This window comes from Vigna unguiculata, chromosome 5 (genome assembly GCF_037176805.1).
Source record: "Vigna unguiculata cultivar grain cowpea cultivar isolate G323 ecotype 2 chromosome 5, ASM3717680v1, whole genome shotgun sequence".
Taxonomy (NCBI): Eukaryota; Viridiplantae; Streptophyta; class Magnoliopsida; order Fabales; family Fabaceae; genus Vigna; species Vigna unguiculata.
The window spans coordinates 47,191,453-47,214,431 of NC_140796.1; the positions used below are offsets into that span (position 1 = coordinate 47,191,453).

The 22,979-nt window shown below is 30.0% G+C and overlaps 1 protein-coding gene and 1 long non-coding RNA gene across 3 annotated transcripts; one reads left to right on the top strand and one right to left on the bottom strand.

Annotated features, from left to right (window-relative positions):
• Positions 1 to 312: 312 nt before the first annotated feature.
• On the bottom strand, positions 313 to 17,233 carry LOC114184832 (shikimate O-hydroxycinnamoyltransferase-like). The gene is made up of 4 exons (XM_085672991.1): positions 17,074 to 17,233; positions 4,792 to 5,196; positions 4,563 to 4,716; positions 313 to 1,201 (listed from the first exon to the last, which is right to left on the bottom strand). The coding sequence occupies exons 2-4, from the start codon at positions 5,188 to 5,190 to the stop codon at positions 471 to 473; spliced, it is 1,284 nt and encodes a 427-aa protein (XP_085529117.1). The 5' UTR covers positions 5,191 to 5,196; positions 17,074 to 17,233; the 3' UTR covers positions 313 to 470.
• On the top strand, positions 1,959 to 3,921 carry LOC146886496 (uncharacterized). 2 transcript variants are annotated; one of them, XR_014994885.1, is made up of 2 exons: positions 1,959 to 2,340; positions 3,232 to 3,921. It is a non-coding gene; the product is annotated as an uncharacterized LOC146886496 (long non-coding RNA). The 2 variants fall into 2 exon arrangements; XR_014994886.1 differs by having other exon boundaries at positions 1,959 to 2,336.
• Positions 17,234 to 22,979: the final 5,746 nt, after the last annotated feature.

Genomic DNA, 22,979 nt, shown 5'->3' on the forward strand with positions numbered 1-22,979 from the left:
CAGAATCAGATTCAAAGGTAGAAGCTTGAAATAATCGATAAGAATTATGTGATAAACAAAGAGGAACTTAAGGGTTCCTTTGCATCAATTGAACTGACAATTGTAATGTCACCGACAATCATTTTGATGAAATGCCTAACACCAAGGTATCTTTAGTATGCATATTTCAAAAATGTTTAAAAAAAGAAAGACAATTAGCTCCAGCAGAATACATTCGTGAAACAAAGTTGTTTTCATAACTGACTAGAGAATTTATTACATCTTCCTGCAAGTGGTTGGAGTAGAGATTTGATTACATCTTCCTGCAAGCGGTTATTTTTAAAACAAGATGCTCACTTATTCAAGACAATTATATAAATAGTTGCTGATTTAAAACCAAAAGAAATCCACAAAGAATACTAAAGGAAGGCGTGCGTCGACAAAGATAGGAAGCGAGAATTGGAGAAGGGTAGAAGCTGATATCGAACCCCTCATATGTCATAAAAGAATTCTTGAAACAACTTCATATGATGTTGTGGTAGGGCGATTGCCAAATACAAAGTGCCATCATTTTCTGAGCTTGGAATTATGATTGCTAGACCCTCGTGTGCAATCCAACCAGGTCTCATGAAGATTGGTCTCCCCCAACCAAAGTCAGCATCATAGATTGGAAACTTAGCCCAGCTATTGATACCAACATTTGGAGTCCCAAAAGTATGAGGTCCACGAACAAGAGCACTTAGATCAGGCTGTAGCTGTAGATAGTCAAGAGCCGACCTCAGATATTGGTTGTCCATTCTCATAATTGCATTGTGGATTTTGTTTGCAGCATAGCATGTAGGTTTCGACAACAGATCTCCTACCAGTGCTGTGGGAATGGTGGAGAAGATGACATTGCCAAGGTAACCAGGAGGAAGAGCAGGTTCCAGCCTTGACCTTCCATCAATTGGAATATACAGTCTCGTTTCCTCCTCATCAGGAAGCCCTCTTGCTCTGCACACACTTCTCCATATATGTGCTGCCAACATCTCATAACTGCTATACTTCATTGTGTTGCCATCTTCTTTGTATTTGCCCTTCAGGATGTTGACATGCTCACCACTCACTTTTAGAATAGAAGCAACCACATCGGTGTTGGTGGTGGTGGTGATGTTAATGCGGGGTCGTGAGAGCTGGTATTCGTGGTGAGGAAAAGCTGGTTGAGGTGGCTCCCTGGCACGAACACTACTAGATTTATTAGATTTAGTAACATTTTTCTGTTACATTTATTCTAAATGTTACCTTATAAATGACTATAGTAATACTTTTCAAAAAATGTTACCATAAGTAATTAAAAATGTTACTATTGTTATTATGATATTGTAACACTTTTAAATAAATGTTACTATAAATAAGTAATTAATTTTTATTTTTTTATATTAATTGTAAAATTTTAAAATGATAATAGTAATTTTATTATAACATTGAAATAGTTAATATTAATTTAAAATTTAATATTTTAAAATAATATTTTAATTTATTTTAAAGTAAATTTAAAGTAATATTATTACAGGATTTCCTGACTTTAGCAACATTTGTGTAGTCACATTTACTAAAAATACTACTATATACATCCTATAGTAATGTTATCCCACAGTAATATTTTCTTAAAAACGTCATTATAAATAATATTAATCATAATATTGCAATAGGTTTTGAAAATGTTACTATAAATAAATAAATTTACTGTATAATATAATTTTACTAGTATTATTAGAAATTAATTAAATATAAAATAATAATAACCCATGCCTTGTTAAAATGTAATTAGAAATTATGTTCTAGTAAATTTTAATTTATTTTAGAAATTAAATTTTAATCAATAAAAATTATCAAAATAGAAACGAACTTTTTAGTTTTTAATTATTGTATTATTAAAAATTTGATATTTTTATCTTTATTCTCAAAATTTAGATGTTAAAATTCACAAAACCATTTTTTTTTCTCTAGGGTTAATTCAACGTCTTCGAACAACTTTCCCTTCTTCCTCTCCACCACTTTGCTTCCATCTCCGATGAAGTCTGCACGCCGCCTCATTCGCCGCAGCCGCAGCCGCAGCCGCCTCATTCGTCGTAGCCGCAGCCGCCTTATTCGCCGCAGCCGCAGCCGCAATGCATCACCAAAACCGACATTAGCGCCGACAGTTGCCAACACTTTCAGCCATCAACGTCAGTGCCGCCGTTAGGGAGATGTCGCCGACAACGACACAATTTCTCGTCGCCTTCCCCCTCTCTCGAGATCGCGTGTGAGGTTTCTCTTCTTCCTCCATTTCAAACTTGGGTTTCTACCCCTGAACCAGCCATAAGAGACTTTCTTGTGTAGGTTCGTTTGTCTAAATTGATTTTATTGCTTTTTGTTTTGGGTCCAATATTTTGAGGTTTAGGTTTTATTTTGTTATCTTAGTAAGATTTTGTGAATTGGGGCTAATAGCCTACCTTGTTCGTGAATCAGGTTTTATTGATACTTTTTTTTTTTTCGTATTTGCTTTCTATGATATTCAGACGATAGATGATAGATGGGTTTGCTTATTTAAATCCAATTCTTAATGTAAAATCGCTAGATAATAAAAAAGTGAATGTCTTATATCTCTCATTAACTGTACACTGTCATATAGCATTAGATGTAGAAGAGGAAACTAAAAACTACGATCACTTTGTGTTGTGAAAGGAGAAATAGGAAAGTTAATGCCCCTGCTTCAGTAGTTTACCTATCACTTTTCATTTGTGGAAGTTTTGTGTGGTTCATTTAAGGTTGTAATTGAAACAAGGAGGTCATTGTTTGTGAATAGTGTGATTTATACAATGTTTGGTGATATGGTTGGAGTATAAAGCCTCCTCATCCACCTAGATTTGTTTTAAGAAGGTTATGTTTTTTGTTTCACAGTAGATCAAAGTCCAATGCAATTTCAAAGAATTATTATTTCTAATCTGTTATATGCTGAATTATTATTGAATTTCTATTTTGAAGAATATTTTATCTATTTCCTGGAAGTTTTATTTTGAACTCCTTTATTACTAATACTTTTTAAATTGAAAAAATAAAATAAAATAAAATACCTCTAATTATGGACATAATGCTATAGTTGTGAATGAATTTCTTGGTCATGGTTGGAGATAGGTAACATTTTTTTTTTGCAATGTTTAATATATTTTGAGAAACAACAAGCATTGGAATCTTAGGCATATATTTATGAGATGATTTGTTATGTTGTAGGTTACTCCCAAGTCCAACAAAACTTTAGGAGTTTTGGTACTGAAAACTCGTGGACTTTTCACATAAGCTTATTGGTATTGGATTGGAGTAGGAGCATTAATTGGTTATGTATTTCTATTTAATTTTTTGTTCACCTTGCCATCTTCATACATCTTTTAACTGAGAAATTTACTTGGATTCTTTTATATAACCACAAACATAATTTGTTCTCATTGAATATGTTTCTTCTGCAGCATTCGGAACGAATCAAGCAGGGCTATCCCAAGAGACATTGATGGAGAGAAATGCTTCAACAATTGAAGAGTTATTTCAATTAACTAATGGAAAGAGCTCATCTGGTGAGTCCTTGAGCACAAGTTACATTTTCTCCATTTTCAGCTTGTGCTTTGGTATTGAGGCCATAAACTATTGAATGTGATGACAAGGCAGAAATGAAAATGGTAGACGAAGCAACTATGTCATTAAGGTCATTTTCTGGAAGAGTTAGTGACAAGGCTAACAGAAGTGGAAGGAGTATGGTTCTTCCTTTTCAACCTTTATCCTTCACTTTTGATGAGATCAAATATTCTATAAATATTCCACATGTACTTTATTTTAGTTCCTGTACTATGTTACTATTTCAGTTTGAGCTTGATTCTTTCAGTTTAATGTTTGGATTAGTTCCAATATATGTTTTGCTCCTTCCATCAATTTATCTCACCAACAATAATATTTTTAGCTAAGTTGACAAACAATTTCAATGATGTTTCTAAGGTAATATTTCATATCTAAATTCTCATGTGTTATGATAAAGTACAATGTAGTGTAGGATCTAGGTGAATCCAGATTAGCAATAAATGTATCATCTCCAACTTTTCCTTTCCACCAAGCGGATTCTCCAGAAATTTCTCCATATATTTCCAGCCCAAGAAAGTCCCATGATCTGGTAGTGTACAATTTATAGTCTTTGCTCAAGAATTAATTACACTTGGGTGTTCTACATTTAGTAACATTTTTTAATTGTTATAAATAAGAGAATCAATAACATTTACTTAAATGTTAGAAAATATATAGGTAACATTTTTTTAAATGTTAGAAAATGGATAGGTAACATTTGTAAAGTGTTAGTAAAGATACTAATTCACAACATTTTTCTAATGTTAGTAAAGATACTATTTGGTAACATTTTTAAAAATGATACTAATAATACACAACAATGTTGTTAAAACCTTTTGGTAACATGTACTATACACAACATGTGTATAAATGTTACCTTTGTAAATAACAACATTTTTTTAATTTTTAGCAACATTTTTTAAATGTTATTGAAACTAATATATCTAGTAGTGGAAGTAAGGTCCTGTTAATAAATGGAGGAACAGAAATGTCAATGCCACGAGCCACATCGGACCATGCATTGATGAAGTGAAGACACGATGCTCCATCTGCTACATGGTGCTGTATACCGACTCCTAACGACACCCCTCCACATTTGAAATATGTTACCTGAATCCATGCAGTGCAGTGCGGTAAATATGAGTTTTATGTTATCCTTGAATAAGAGAAAGAAAAGGCACGCACCTGTAATACCACTATCGGATATGTTTCGATGCCGGCACAATAATCCACCGCGGGAATAAGGTTGCGATGGTGAAAGGTGTGAATGAAGTTGTCCATGGCAACGGTGGCATGAGCCTCGACGAAAAGTACACCCTGACCGTCACAATAAATCTCCACACGGTGGTCTTCACCGTGACGGAGACGGGCGGCCATTGGGTAAAAAAGGACGAGGGTCTTACTCAGAGCTTGTTTCAGAATGTTGGCGTTGAAGAAATTGGAAGCCCCGTTTGGTTTGTAGAAATAGACGGTGGGAAGGTGGTAATTCCCCACCAGCAAATCTAAGTCTGAGTTCCACAACACCTTTCGCGGTGTCGCCTCCGCGGGTTGCACCATTATCGACTCCTCCACACTGATCGTCATCAGTTTCTGCTTACAACTATATGGCACCTTTTATCATGAAAAAACATGCATATGTATAGCCGTAACATCTCTGTCTAAAATTATCATAATTCAATCAACAAAAATATATTCGAACATAAAATTCGAACTCAATTTTGACATGGGACGTGACACCCTTTTTTTCTTTTATTTTTATTTTTTTTAAATCAAACAGAACCCATGGTCACGTGCGTGGAGGTTATGTGCTGTAAACAGACGTGGAGAGAGAAAGTAACACAAAATGCAAAATTTGGTAGTTTTGGTGAGAGAGGGAGAGGAAGGCGTTGCCGGAGAACAGGTGTCTGACCAGAACTCATCAACGGCGAGGTATTCAGGGTTAGTGCTATTTTCAGAAGACGACCACTAGGGCTTCCACAAATCGAAGACTTCCGGCACACAACAACGAGCACGGTGGGTAGAAACCTTTTTCTGGCCTTAATGTATTTGTTAATCGTTGATTTTTTAATAACCGCTTATATGGCAGAAACTGTGCGATTTGAATTCCGTTTTACTTATCTGTAGGGTTTCCCAATCATGGAATCATGTATTGAGGTTTTGGTTGAGTAAAGTGAAATTTCCAGTTGGGTGTATTGGTGCTTTTGATTTTATCAGTGTACAAAACAAGGCAGTTTGGATGTTGAAATAATTGATTGAGGTGGTCAAATAATTGTTCATTTAATGTATATAATATTTGTGAAATTCTTAACATTATGATTTTTTACATATATGTATTTTCGTCATTGCTGTAAAGCGAAGTTCATTGGTGCTTTGAACGAAAAGTTAACTGTGGCACAAAAGGAGTATATTGCAAGCACCTCGTTTTGGTGGTTTCCGATGTTAAAGCAATCATTGAAGATAAGTAGAAACGTTTTATCTCAGTTATGTATTAAATGGGTTGAAAGAAGGGGTGGTTTTGATGTTGGTGGTGAAGTGGTGGACTTTAGTTTATTAGACGTTTGTTTAGGGTTAGGATTGAGGGTGGTCGGAGAAAAAATTGATTTAAATAGGAAGTTGTGGAGAGTGAGACGTTGAATACTTTTGGGCGTCAAAGAGTTGATGTTAAGTTGATATATGATTTTTTGATGAAATTTGATGATGATGTTGGTGATGTTGAATTATTTTGCAAGCTATATGTTGTGTTAGGAATATCAGAGGTTCAAGAGTGTTGCCACAAAAACACCATATTCTGTTTATGGAAAAAAGAAGTTGAAATCACTACAAATTGGTTGATTTTGTTAATTTGAAAACACCATTGCTATTTAATTTTGAGTTATTTAAGAATGTTTGTTATGGATTGATTTTACAGGACAAAGTATGTCCATGATTCTGTTATGTGTTTTTGTGTTTGAAAATGTATGTTGCAGGTTTTTAGATGTTTTGCATTTATTTTGCGCAGCAGTAATATTTTTTTGTTTTTTGTGGGTGGTAGAACCAAATTATATAGCACAACACCCCACTTCATTTCCCTTCACCCCTCATTTTGCTGTGAGATAAAAAATATGTAATAGAAGTCCTTAGTGAATGTTGTGGGGAATTAAATTTTGGAGGCCAGGAATTATGAACCATATAAAATTGACTTTCAGCAGTTTGTTGTTGGCACGTATTTGTCATTGCTTAAGCAGATTGGGGCTGTTCACTTGAACCAGAATATATAACAACACTCCCCAATTTGAGTACTTGTACTCCCCACTTGATAACGTAATTGATACTTTTAAGAACATTTTATTTCCTACATAAAATAAAAGTTGTTATTAAAACTGTTTTTCGCATTTTGGATTGGTCATAATAAAATTAAAAATTTAATTGCTTAACATAATTCAGAAATTTAAGATGGTTATTAAAGTTGTTACTGTGAATCAGAATATATAACACCAGTCCCCATTTTGGATAGTTTTACTCCCCACTTTGTAACGTTGTTGAAAGTTTAAAGAACATTTTATTTCCTTCCAAAAATAAAATGTTATTAAAAATGTTATTTTAAATTTGAATTGGTCGTAATTAAAAATAAAAAATTTAATTGCTTAACAAAATTCAGAAATTTAAGATGGTTATTAAACCTGGTACTGTGAACCAGAATATATAACACCACTCCCCATTTGGGATACTTTTACTCCCCACTAGGGATGTCAACGGGGCGGGTAGGGTACAGGTAGTAGCTCCCCCGTACCCTACCCGCTGGATAAATATTTGCCCCGTACTTGTACCCATATCCGTCGGGTATCCATTATGCGGGTACCCGTCTATTTTTTTCATATCCGCGGGTATCCACGGGTACCCGCGGGTATCCACGGGTACCCGCGGGTATCCACGGGTACCCGCGGGTATCCACGGGTATTTACAAAAATATTTAAAAAAATATATATTTAACCATAATTAGTGCTTAGATCAACTAGTCCCCTTTCTCCGATTGATTCTTAAAAAACAAACAAATAAAAAATCACTATCAATTTATATTGTAGTTTATTTTTGAATAAAATATTAAAGAAATTACTAACTTCATCAATGTCTATCTCTTGCAACATTGTATAAAGTTTCATGGTTGTCCAATTTTAATCTAGAAGAGCCTTAAAACATAAGAAGTTCAGTAAAAATTTCTAACAATCACTTAATTAAAATATCTAAGTAAAAGTGTTAATTTCTTTACCTTCCATGTTGGTCCATAACCAGTCTTAGAGACACATCAATGCCTCCACAATATATGGAAGTAATTTACTCATTTGTGGGGTAAGAATCTGACCACCATTATTGAATGAAGACAATATATATATATATATATATATATATATATATATATATATATATAAGGGTAAAGTTTAGCGGGTACGGGTATCCACGGGTATGGATACTATGATACTCGTACCCGCCCCATTAACATGCGGGTATCAAAAATACCCATACCCGCGAGTAGCGGGTATCCATTTTTAATATCCATTTACTATCCGTTGCGGGTTTTATCCGCGGATACCCGCGGGTACGGATTTTTTTGACATCCCTACTCCCCACTTTGTAACGTTGTTGAAAGTTTAAAGATAATTTTATTTCCTTCAAAAATTCAAATGATATTAAAACTGTTATTCTAAATTTAAATCGGTCATAATTTAAAATAAAAATTTAATTGCTTAACAAAATTCAGAAATTTTAGATGGTTATTAAACCTGGTACTGTGAACCAGAATATATAATACCACTCCCCATTTTGGAAACTTTTACTCCCCACTTTGTAACGTAATTGAAAGTTTAAAGAACATTTAATTTCCTTCCAAAATTAAAATGATATTTAAATTGTTATTCTAAATTTAAATCGGTCATAATTTAAAATAAAAAATTTAATTGCTTAACAAAATTCAGAAATTTTAGATGGTTATTAAACCTGGTACGATGAACCAGAATATATACCACCACTCCCCATTTTGGAAACTTTTACTCCCCACTTTGTAACGTCATTGAAAGTTTAAAGAACATTTAATTTCCTTCCAAAATTAAAATGATATTAAAACTGTTATTCTAAATTTAAATCGGTCATAATTTAAAATAAAAAATTTAATTGCTTAACAAAATTCAGAAATTTTAGATGGTTATTAAACCTGGTACGATGAACCAGAATATATACCACCACTCCCCATTTGGGAAACCTTTACTCCCCACTTTGTAACGTAATTGAAAGTTTAAAGAACATTTAATTTCCTTCCAAAATTAAAATGATATTAAAACTGTTATTCTAAATTTAAATCGGTCATAATTTAAAATAAAAAATTTAATTGCTTAACAAAATTCAGAAAGTTTAGATGGTTATTAAACCTGGTACGGTGAACCAGAATATATACCACCACTCCCCATTTGGGAAACTTTTACTCCCCACTTTGTAACGTAATTGAAAGTTTAAAGAACATTTAATTTCCTTCCAAAATTAAAATGATATTAAAACTGTTATTCTAAATTTAAATCGGTCATAATTTAAAATAAAAAATTTAATTGCTTAACAAAATTCAGAAAGTTTAGATGGTTATTAAACCTGGTACGGTGAACCAGAATATATATCACCACTCCCCATTTGGGAAACTTTTACTCCCCACTTTGTAACGTAATTGAAAGTTTAAAGAACATTTTATTTCCTTCCAAAATTAAAATGATATTAAAACTGTTATTCTAAATTTAAATTGGTCATAATTTAAAATAAAAAATTTAATTGCTTAACAAAATTCAGAAATTTTAGATGGTTATGTGAACCAGAATATATACCACCACTCCCCATTTGGGATACTTTTACTCCCCACTTTGTAACGTAATTGATGGTTCTACTACCCCTTTAAAGTTCATCTTTCTGACCAGGAAATAAAATTTACTTAGTTTCATAGTGTTCATTGCTTGAGAACACAAACACTAGGAGACGAAAACCAAAATATTCATGATCACTCCACATCAAATTATTCTTGACGCCTCAGATAGGACATAATTTGTGGTATTGTTGTTATTTTTGTTTTCCTCTTAATTCATGATTGCTCACATCCTAATGATTTTGCACCTAATGTGTTGGTCATATTAGTATCTAATAATTCACAACTATCCGCACATTCAAACATGAAACAGATGTTTATTACAATAGGAGGTGCAGAACACTTTGGTTGCAATAGGAGGTGCACATTCTCATCAGATTGTCCTTTACCCACCATCCTTTTCTATTTTACAACTGAAAACATTTACCCTTCAATGACATAGTATCAAATAATTACACAAACCAAATAAAATTCCAAAAAGAACAAACAATAACAACAATATCAAACACCAAAGCCCATCCCCTGAAACATAAAAAATTCCTATTTTCCATATCTAACCATAACTCAGTAACATTCGGCCACCCAAAATTAAAAAAACCCCAAATGTGCTGCTTTGAAAATTTTGGTGTTGTCCAAAGGCACAACATTGTCAAACACCACTACATGCCACTACAAAATCAAGACTACAAAACCACACCACAATGCAAACCAGAATATACCAACGACTCTGTCAAACAATGTTGCACCAAACTCGAAAATAAATGAAACGTTTTTCCCCCAAAGATTAAACCTTTTCGATTGGTGAAGAAAAAAACACGAACCTTACACTAAAATGGTGTTGTGGAACGGCTTCCGGTAGGTTGGTTGTCATTGTCGTCGACTCGCTTCCACTGGATTCGATCCCCTCCACTATCGTCGCTGTCGCAGGTGTGTCCTCTCACGGTGACCGCCTCCCGCCTCGCTTCTGTAACACCACAACTTCTCTGTCTCGGCTTCCTCCGACTATCTCAGTCTCTCTCGGCCGTTCCGCCGACTTCCTCACGCTGGCTTCACCTTTCCACACACTTAATCACCCTGTCTCCGCCTTTCCTTCGAGTTGCTCACGCTGTCGCTGCCTTTCCGCCGACTTTCTCACGCTGTTTTCGCCTCTCCTCCGACTTGCAGAAACTGTCTCCACTTCCTCCGACTTTCTCCCTCCCTGTCTCACGAACACTCTACAAATTTTGCATTTTGTGTTACTTTCTCTCTCCACGTCTGTTTACAGCACATAACCTCCGCGCACGTGACCATGGGTTCTGTTTGATTTAAAAAAAAAGTAAAAATAAAAGAAAAAAAGGGTGCCACGTCACCCATGTCAAAATTGAATTCGAATTTTATGTTCGAATATCATTTTCGTTCAATCAATGCTCTACCAACTTCAACTTTCAACCTACTTTCTATGCTAGTGAGACTGATATAATATTAATATATATATATATATATATATATATATATATATATATATATATATATATATATATATATATATATATATATATATATATATATATATATATATATATATATATATATATATATATATATATATATATACTTTGTGTTCAAATTTTGGTATTTTAATTTTATTTTTAATTATTATTTTATAAATTAATTATTTTATGAATAATTTATTTTTAATCGTTATTTTAAAAATATCTTTTTGTCTTTAATAATTATTTTAAAAATTTCTTTTGTATTCATATTTTATTTTTCTATTTTTATATTTATGAACTATTTTAAAAATTAATTAGATACTTTTTATTAATCTTAACTCAAATTTCTATGAAAATTAAAAAATACAAACACATAAACATGATAGCGTTTGTGTTTTCAATAGTTTATTTTAAGTTATTTTTTGTTCCTTTGGTATTGTTGAACTCATTCCTATTTTGATGGAAAATTTCTACATTAACAAGCTATACCCAACTTTTTCAAGAATTTTGTAATTGGGCATGGGATGGGATGTATACATCCATCCTGTACTCGTTTCCATATCCGTAAAAGTTCTCGTATTCGTTTAAATTATTAAAATAATTATAATTTATTAAATAATTATATATATATATATATATATATATTACATACTTTCTATTTTTTATCTACTCATTGTTTAGCATGTTATGAATTTCAATCGTATCTCCAATCTCCAAGGTATTTTTCTTCTTATTACAATCTTTTGTGCAATTATATTAAAATTATATATATATATATATATATATATATATATATATATATATCAATTAAATGTTTTTTATTTCTCACATTTGAATATTTATACTCTTTTTTAATATTTTTATTTATTATATATTTATTTTTCATATGAGAATGTTTAACACTGTCATTTTAAATGTTTGATAGCATAAACCTTTTATTTTATTATCTCTCAATTATTCAACTAGGTTGATATTTGAAAATTTTTCTTAGATCTTTAAGGTATTTTTCATCTTATCATACCTCTAACTAGAGATGGCAAATAAACCCGTCCCCGTGGGTATTGCCCGAACCCGTCCCCGTTTTGACGGGGAATCCCCGCATTGACTGGGTATGGGTATGGGTATAGGGAATCCCCGACTTTTTCAATTGGGTATGAGGATGGGTATGGGGATGTACATATCCCCGCCATATTACCCGTCCCCGTTTAAATTATTAAAATATTCCTAATTAATTAAATAACCACATATATATATATATATATATATTGTTTTTTATTTATTCTAATTATTTGGTTTGTCATGAAACTAATTTTGCATTTCAATTATATTTTTCATCTTATCATAATTTTTATATAATTATGTTCAAAAATATGTATGTTAATTAAAAAAATTTATGTCTCACATTTGAATATTTCTATTATTTTTTAATATTTTTATTTAATGTATATTTTTCTTTCACATGAAAATGTTTAATACTCTCAATTTAAGTATTTAATAGCACAAACATTTCGTTTACCAGGTAATATAAAAAAATCATTTACTTATTATTCTTATTATTAGTTTTTGTTTCATTTGAATAACTTTTTTATTTCACTAAAACATTTTTTGTTATTTCTCAACTACTGAGTATATATGTTGATATTTGAAAAGTTTTCTTAGATCTCTAAGATATTTTTCAACTTATCATACCCTTAATTATACATTTGTTTTCTTTTGTGCGATTTCTTTCAATAGTCTCTCAAATTGTTTGTAAACATTTGTTGATTTTTTAATATTTTATTTCTTGTTTATTTTCATTATGTATAATACTATTTCGATATATTTTATTTAATTATTTTTTATTTTTTAACTCATTATCAATCATACTGTAATTTTTTCACTATAATTATATAAATAACTTTTATTTACTACAATATAAAAATTTAATGTAATTGTCATTAATATTTTTTTATCACCATCCAACATAATTGAAGTTCAAAAGATACAAGATCTATGTTAAAATTTTATTATTATGATTATTATTTGTTCTTTGTATCATTTTGATTAAGTAATGTATTATAACTTTTATTAGTGTATAAAAAAGAGATTCATTAGAATTTAAAATATTGAAGTAAACAAACATTTAAAATATATTTTAATTTGAATATTTGTTTCCTTTTATGGTTTCATTAATGTTTGCAAATTTAATAAATGTGTTGGTTCTCGTGAAATTTTATTTGGTATTATATTCTAAAATGTAAATAATTATAATTTATTTTAAACTTTTATTATGATTATTATTTGTTCTTTGTATCATTTTGATCAAATGATGTATTATAATTTTTATTAGTATATAAAAAAGATATTCATTAGAATTTAAAAGATTGAAGTAAACAAACATTTAAAATATATTTTAATTTGAATATTTATTTTTCGCTTATACTTTTAAAAAAATATTTTTAAATATTATCAACTAGGTTTCATTAATGTTTGTAAATTAATAAATGTGTTGGTTCTCATGAAACTTTATTTGGTATTATAATCTAAAATGCAAACAGTTATAATTTATTTTAAACTTTTATTATGATTATTATTTGTTCTTTGTATCATTTTGATCAAATGATGTACTATAACTTTTATTAGTGTATAAAAAAGATATTTATTAGAATTTAAAAGATTGAAGTAAACAAACATTTAAAATATCAATTATGTTCTTTGTATCATTTTGATCAAATGATGTATTATAACTTTTATTAGTGTATAAAAAAAATTTATTAGAATTTAAAAGATTGAAGTAAACAAACATTTAAAATATATTTTAATTTGAATATTTATTTTTCTTTTATATTTTTTAAAAAATATTTTTAAATTTTATCAATTATGTTTCATTAATATTTGCAAATTTAATAATTGTTTTAGTTCTCATGAAATTTTATTTGGTATTATTATATAAAATGTAAACAATTATAATTTATTTTAAAGTATTTGATATGGAAGAAACAATCATCATTCTAATATTGAATATTTGATAATATTATGTTTCCTTTATCATAAAAATTTTACTATTTTATAAAAATTAATTAAAATTAATATTGAAGTAGTAAGAAAATGGGTATGGGTATGGGTACGAGATTATACCCGTTACCCGGTGGGATGGGGATAGGTCAAAAGTTTAATACCCGTTGGGTTTGGGTATGGGGATGAGGATGAATTTTTTTTACGGGGATGGGTATGGGATAGCGAAACCCGTGTCCGCCCCGCTCCGTTGCCATCCCTACCTCTAACAATACATTTGTCTTCTTTTTGTGCAATTTAGTTCAAAGGTCTGTCAAATTGTTTCCATCTGATATTTTTTTAATATTTTTATTTGTTGTTTATGTTTATAATGTAAATTTTTGTTTTGATGTTTTTATATAATTATTACTATAGTAATTTTATTGTTGTATAAATAAATTTTATTTACTATGATATCATAATTTAATGTAATTGTCATGAATTTTTTTATCATCGTTAGACATATATTGAAGTTCAAAAGATGAAAAATCTATATTAAATTTTAATTATGAAATATTAATTTAATCTCTTTTTTTTAGATTTTGATTAAGTGATGTATTATAATTTTTATTAGTATTAGAATTTAAAAATTGAAATAAAAATACATTTAAAATAATTTTTAATTTAAATATTTATTTAAGAAAAAAACTTTTAAATTTTATCAATTAAGTAACATCGTTTGCAAATTTAAAAAATATTTTCATTCTCATAAAATTTTATTTAGTATTTTAATTTAAAATAATTATAATTTATTTATAAATATTTAATATTAATAAAAAAATACCATCCTTTGAAAAAAAAAATTTGGTAACTTTTTATTATTTCAATACCTATCTACGAATATCATAATTCAATCAGTGCTCTCATCAACTTCAACTTCCTAATGGTATGAGTTATTTATGATCTCCTTTATGTCACATAGTTTTTTAATTTGATTTTACATAACAAATGATACTAGAAATTGTAATGATTATCTCAAGTAGATATAATAAAAAGTTGTTTTAATCATCCATATATTTATGGAGAGGACATTATTACTTTTTACACCTAATAAATTTTACATAAATTTTATATATACGTTTTTATCTTAGATTTTTTTTTCTAGTGGTCACTAATTTTTTTTATTTCATTCATTTTGATATTTTTTATCATGTTTCGATTTAATTTAGTTTTTCGATTATTTAAAAAATTCAATTCGACCCTTTTGACGTTAACACTCTATGTCATATGTCAAGTTGGTGCAATTTTTAATTATTTTTAAAATATATAAATTGTTTAGTGTTAAATTATAGTTATGCCATATGACAATGATAGTAAATATTTTCAATTTAGTCTTCTATTTAATTTGTTAATTCAATTTAGTCTTTTTATTCTTTAAAACGATCCAATTGATCTTCTCTTATTTCAGAATAAATTAGTAATTAAGCTCAATTACAACTTATAAATATATATATATATATATATATATATATATATATGTTAAAATAATTTTTTAAAATTTTTATATCAAATTACTTCACCTAAATACTCAAATAATTTTATTTTAATTTTTACACTTATAAAAAGTAAAATAATTTGAATATTTAGGTATAGTGATTTGAAAATTCAAAAAATTATTATTTTAACATGTATATATAAATTGTAATTAAGTTTATTTACTAATTTGGTATCAAATTAGAAAGGACAAAATTTAATCATTTTAAAAAATACGAGAACTAAAATAAATAAAAAGTTTAAATAGATGACTAAATTGAGGACAACCACTACCATTACCACATATCACTACTGTGTAACCTCACACATGAAAGTTTATATATTTAAAAAATAAAAATAAAATAAAGGTTAAAATACATTTTTGGTCACAATTTTCGTCAAGTTTTGTCAAATAAGTCTTAACTTTGGTTTTGTGTTCAAATAGATCTCAATTTTCGTCAATTTTGTTCAATTGGGTCATTTTTTGCTAACACCGTTTAAATTATTATCGGTCATGAACAGTGACTACCACGTGTCACTTTGATATAAATTATAATTGTTTACATTTTATATTAGAATACCAAATAAAATTTCATGAGAACCAAAATATTTATTAAATTTGCAAAGTGTAAATATTAATGAAACCTAGTTGATAAAATTTAAAAATATTTTTAAAAAAATTTAAAGAAAAAAAAATTCAAATTAAAATATATTTTAAATGTTTGTTTACTTCAATTTTTTAAATTCTAATGAATCTCTTCTTTTATACACTAATAAAAATGATAATACATCACTTAATCAAAATGACACCAATAACAAACAATAAACATAATAATAAAATTTTAACATAGATATTGTATCGTTTAAACTCCAATATATGTTGGATGGTGATAAAAAAATATTTATGGCAATTACATTAAATTTTGATATTGTAATAAATAAAATTTATACAATTATAGTAAAAAAAAAATTACAGTATGATTGATGTAATAAATTAGAAAATAAAAAATAATTAGATAAAATATACCTAAATAGTATTCTACATGATGAAAATAAACAACAAATAAAAGTATTAAAAAATTATCAAATGTGTGTCTTAGAAACAATTTGAGAAACTATTGAAAGAAATCGCACAAAAGAAAACAAATGTATAATTAAGTGTATAATAAGATGAAAAATACCTTAGATATCTAAGAACAGTTTTCAAATATCAACATATATATATTCAATGGTTGAGAAGTAATTGTTTTAGTGAAACAAAATAGTTCTTCAAATGAAACAAAAATTAATAAAAATAAATAAATATTTTTTATATTACCTAGTAAATAAAATTGTGTGTTCTGATATATTAAGTAAAACAGCAAAAACATTTTCCCTAAAAGGCAAGATTGGTTACATAGATCACATAATGCTGCTGCTGGACTTCATTAAAGACCACATTTTCAGAGATATTATTTTTGGCCAACTAAACCCTAGCTCCCAACCAAACATTTAATCTAAACCCAAGTAAAACAATGGATTATGAACAGAACAAGATCACATAACATATAAGAAGATTTCAAAAGAATTAAGAAATGAAAAATTGATGAATTGGAAACGTAAATGAGTGCTCACCTTATGCGGTAGATCCTGCAGCGTTTGAAGAATCGACAGACAGAAGAAATAAACGAACCATTTGACTCCTTAGTGGTCCGTTCAAGACTTGCACTTTCTTCTCGATGGAATGGGTTTCTGGAAGGGGCACAATTTGTGGGGGCGAGGCTAGATTCAAGCTAATTTATTGTCAAAACATAATTTTCCTTTAATAATTTGATTTCCATTAAATCCATTATCCTAACAAATATTCAACCTAGAGTCTCAATCAGTCTTTGAGCTTATTGCCTCAATCGTGGTTGAATTTAACACCACACAATCCTCTTATTGTAGTTGAATTATTGATGAAATTTTTTTCTAAGATTAACTAAGCAACATCTGATATTGGTCAAGTCACTTAAAAGCTGTTGTCCTTTATGTTCTTTCAAATATGCTCTAATTTTCTTTTTGTCGTTTATAATAACAGTAATAACAACTGTCCTTAATAATTTTATTTTTGATTTCTTATCTGGATTCCTGTAATTATATAGGTTGTTGATTGTTAAACTTTTAGTGGCTGTTTGTGTTACTTTATAATGACAGTCTTGGAAGTAATCATAGAGGCATGTTCTTGAAACGAGGCAAATTAGCAAGCTTTATTATTTGCTATCATTTGTCTAATCGAGAACAAAAAGTGTGATACTTTTGTAAATGGAGAAATTACTAATACCAAAAAAGCACAACTAAATGTAAAATTTATAAGAAATGTTAAATTTATTATAATAATTATTAATCGTGAATCACGTCAATTTTGATAAAATAAGACCTCACAAATGACTATAAACATGGTACTAAAAACTCAAGATAAATATATCGTAATTTACTTGTAGCTGAATTTAGCTTTGTTTATTTGATTTATACAGACAGTTTTTCTCTTTCAATATATTGTAGTGAAAGTAATCTTTTAAATATTCGTTTACTAAAATACTTTTTCAATGTGCCACTTTTGTTAGTGTGTGAAAGAATTAGTAGTGAATCATTGGACCTATAAAACAAGCATGTTACTATACATAAAACACAAACTCAATAGAATTTCGAATTTTGCATATATCTGTTTACAAACTTACATGAAACATTGAATCTTCTGTAGAAAAGGTCTCCATTCAATAATGTCAATGAAGTTAAAACTTATTATTCTTTACAAGGTTAGATAACCTGTTACACAACTATCATGAAACTGGGTTGATTAGCACACTTGTTTCCAAGTATATAGTTATTCTCAAATGTGAAATTGGATCACTTACCTCAGAAAGACAAATTCATGAGTATAGTTTTTTGTTTTCCTTATTCTGGGGTTTTTTATTTCTATAACTGTATAACAGTTATTATAGGAAAATGATATATTAACAACTGATTTTTAACAACTTCTCTCACTATCTGACATAAGAGTGATTTTTCATTATTTTTTTTTTCACAATTCCACGTTAGATACTTGAGTAAAGAGAGAAAGGGAGGTTGATGGAGTGATAGAAGTGAGAGAAGCAAGGAGAGAGAACGAAGTGGAAGTGGTGAGAGAAGTGGAGAGTAGTGTGTGGTTTCTCCTTCTCTCAAGTTTTTTCTTCCTCCATCTTCGAAGTCTATTGTTCGTCACCCCTCTAATTTTCTTCTTCCTCCATGCTCGTAGTTTTCTTCTTCCTTCATTCTCCAAGTTTGTTGTTCCTCCGTTTTGGAAGATATTTTCGGACTGGGTTCGTCATTTCCCTTTTGGTGGAGCAGAAAAAGTTTTAGGTTTACCCACTACAACAAATTTTTTGTATTCGTTGATGTTTGTGGAAATGAGGCATTTTTGTTTCTGTTTTTGGTTAATATGTGATAAAGTTTGGATATTTTTTTAAAACAATGTTGTTCAAGAGCGGATTGATGAGGCATGATTGGTGTTTTTCGTTCTGTCGTGGTCTACATTGGTGAAGAGGTAAGCAAAGTCATTATTGAAGCCAACCCATTGGTGGGTGGTGTGGTAATGAAAACAGACTTTACGTAATATAAAATGTTTATTTATGGTTGCAGGTGGAGCTGCAAAAATTTAGGCAATACTACATTTGTGATTGGGGTCTGGATCCACAAAATATTCACCGCGACGCTGTTCTTTTCGCCATTCAGTACAACACATTTGAATTCCCAACACTAGATTGATACATTTAGAACATCAGATGTTGTAAATGACACACTGCTTTTTAATCATTAAGTTCATTAATTACTGTATAGGCCATGCAATTTAAATATTAACAGCTTTTGATGGATGTTCAACTGTTTGCAATATTTGTTGAAACCCAAGAGCGAATAAATGTTAAACTTTGCTTCAGTTATTGAAATTATGCCCATAAATTTAATATGGATTATTAAAAATTTCCAATTTATGTGTGAAGCAGGGGTTTCGTAAGTGCGAACCTGAATTTTTTTGAATAACTTTGTTATCCCTCACTGTGGTTTGCGTATTAGCCATTACGTTTTTAGAATTTAACATGTCTGCATCATGGTTGAAGTGTGTTGGAATAAGGTGTACCTATTTAAAGAAATGGTTTTGTCGGTCGTTATCCCAGATGTAAGTGCAAAGCAATGAGTTAGGTTCTGCTAACCTACGCTGAATGATTTGAACAAAACATTTTCCCTGGTTGAGTTTGATTATAAGTATCCTTCTGGACAGACCCCTTGGTGGCATCAATAATTTATAAAGTTTGTTAATTAAGTGACGTTAGAGGAAGTTTTAATGATAAATTTTGCAAATTGTTATAAAGTTATTGAATATGAAAAACTTTCAGCTTAAGTGCAAAGTTGTGTTACTGTAAGTGCAAAACTAAACTTTTATGCATTACATTGTTTTCCCTCACCCATATAAAAGTAGTAGCCCTTAAGTTTTAAGAATTTAACACGTTTGGTTCGTGGATGAGGTGAGTTGGTATAACATGAACCCATTTCAATAGGTGGTGGTGTGACAAGTGATCCAGGATTTAAGTGTCAACCCAGGAGTCCCTTTCTGCTAACCTGCGTTATATGATTTGAAAAAAATGTTTCCACTTGTTGGCTTGGATGATAAGTATCTCGTTTGGTGGTGTGAGTAAATTATACACTTCATTAATAAAGTTAACTCACACCAATTGATAAGACATAATGTTTATAAATTTTGCAAATTGTTTTTAATTTATTGGATATGAAAAGCTTCCAGTTTAAGTGCAAAATTGTGTTATCGTAAGTGCGAACCTATATTTTTTTGCGAAACATTATTTTCCCTCACCCATATAAAAGTAGTAGCCCTTAAATTTTGAGAATTTAACATGTTTAGTTCGTGGATGAGGTGGGTTGGTATAATATGAACCCATTTCAATAGGTGGTGGTGTGACAATTGATCCAAAATTTAAGTGCCAACCCAGGAGTCCCTTTCTGCTATCCTGCGTTATATGATTTGAACAAAATGTTTTCACTTGTTGGCTTGGATGATAAGTATCCCGTTTGATGGCGTGAGTAAATTATACACTTCATTAATAAAGTTAACTCACACCAATTGATAAGAAATAATGTTTATAAATTTTGCAGATTGTTTTTAATTTATTGGATATGAAAAACTTCCAGTTTAAGTGCAAAATTGTGTTATCGTAAGTGCGAACCTGTATTATCGTAGGTGGTGGTGTGACAAGTGATCTAGGATTTAAGTGTCAATCCAGGAGTCCCCTTCTGCTAACCTGCGTTATATGATTTGAAAAAAATGTTTACACTTGTTGGCTTGGATGATAAGTATCTCGTTTGGTGGTGTGAGTAAATTATACACTTCATTAATAAAGTTAACTCACACCAATTGATAAGACATAATGTTTATAAATTTTGCAAATTGTTTTTAATTTATTGGATATGAAAAGCTTCCAGTTTAAGTGCAAAATTGTGTTATCGTAAGTGCGAACCTATATTTTTTTGCGAAACATTATTTTCCCTCACCCATATAAAAGTAGTAGCCCTTAAATTTTGAGAATTTAACATGTTTGGTTCGTGGATGAGGTGGGTTGGTATAATATGAACCCATTTCAATAGGTGGTGGTGTGACAATTGATCCAAAATTTAAGTGCCAACCCAGGAGTCCCTTTCTGCTATCCTGCGTTATATGATTTGAACAAAATGTTTTCACTTGTTGGCTTAGATGATAAGTATCCCGTTTGATGGCGTTAGTAAATTATACACTTCATTAATAAAGTTAACTCACACCAATTGATAAGAAATAATGTTTATAAATTTGCAAATTGTTTTTAATTTATTGGATATGAAAAACTTCCAATTTAAGTGCAAAGTTGTATTATCGTAAGTGCGAACCTGTAATTTTCTGCGAAACATTATTTTCTCTCACCCACATAAAACTAGTAGCCCTTAAATTTTGAGAATTTAACATGTTTTATTCGTGGATGAGGTGAGTTGGTATAACATGAACCCATTTCAATAGGTGGTGGTGTGACAAGAGATCAAGAATTTAAGTGCCAACCCAAGAGTCTCATTCTACTAACCTGCATTATATGATTTGAACAAAATGTTTTCACTTGTTGGCTTGGATGATAAGTATCCCGTTTGGTGGCGTGAGTAAATTATACACTTCATTAATAAAGTTAACTCACACCAATTGATAAAAAATAATGTTTATAAATTTTGCAAATTGTTTTTAATTTATTGGATATGAAAAACTTAGTTTAAGTGCAAAATTGTGTTATCATAAGTGCGAACCTATACTTTTTTGTGAACCAAAATTTAGGTCCACAGTAATTAATGAACTTAATTATTAAAAAACAGCGTGTCATTTACAACATCCGATGTTCTAAATGTATCAAGGGTTGGGAATTCAAATGTGTTGTACTGAATGGCGAAAAGAACAGCGTCGCGATGAATATTTTGTGGATCCAGAACCCAATCACAAATGTAGTATTGCCTAAATTGTTGCAGCTCTGCCTGCAACCATAAATAAACATTTTATATTACGTAAAATCTGTTTTCATTACCACACCACCAACCAATGGGTTGGCTTCAACAATGACTTTGCTTACTTCTTCACCAATGTAGACTACAACAGAACGAAAAACACCAATCCTGCCTCATCAATCCGCTCTTGAACAACACTGTTTAAAAAAAATCCAAACTTTATCATATATTAACCAAAAACCAAAACAAAAATGTCTGCTTTCCACAAACATCAATGAATACAAAAAATTTGTTGCAGTAGGTAAACTGAAAACTTGCTCCAAAAGGAAAATGACGAACCCAATCCAAAAATATCTTCTAAAACGAAAGAACAACAAACTTGGAGAATGAAAGAAGAAGAAAACTAAGGGCATAGAGGTAGAAGAAAATTAGAGGGGTGACGAGCAATAAACTTCGAAGATGGAGGAAGAAAAAACTTGGGAGAAGGAAAAACCATAAACTGCTCTCTACTTCTCTCACCACTTCCACTCCGCTCTCTCTCCTTACTTCTCCTTACTTCTCTTACTTCTGTCACTCCATCAACCTCCCTTTTTGTCTCCACTCAAACATCCAAAGTGAAATTGTGAAAAAAAAACATTAAAAATTAAAAAATCACTGTCACAGGTAATAAGAATCAGTTGTTAATATATAATTTTCCTTTATTATACCGCCAAAACTCTACTATATTTGAATCTAATAAGAACTCTGTATAACGGTTTACAGACTAATGATTCCAAATATTGCTTCGCAGATTGAAAGCTTAAATTTTCAGCTGGGACATGATTTGTCCCTTTTTATTATGGCATGAGATACATTAAAAAGTAATGTAGCTACCTTGCAAAAAGAGGGTTGAACTAAGCTTTTTTCATACTAAATCATCATGTTAAGCCCTGGTTATTGGAGCTGTTGTCTAGATTAAGGAAACTCTCTATTAACATGATGATGCATTCAACATGTTA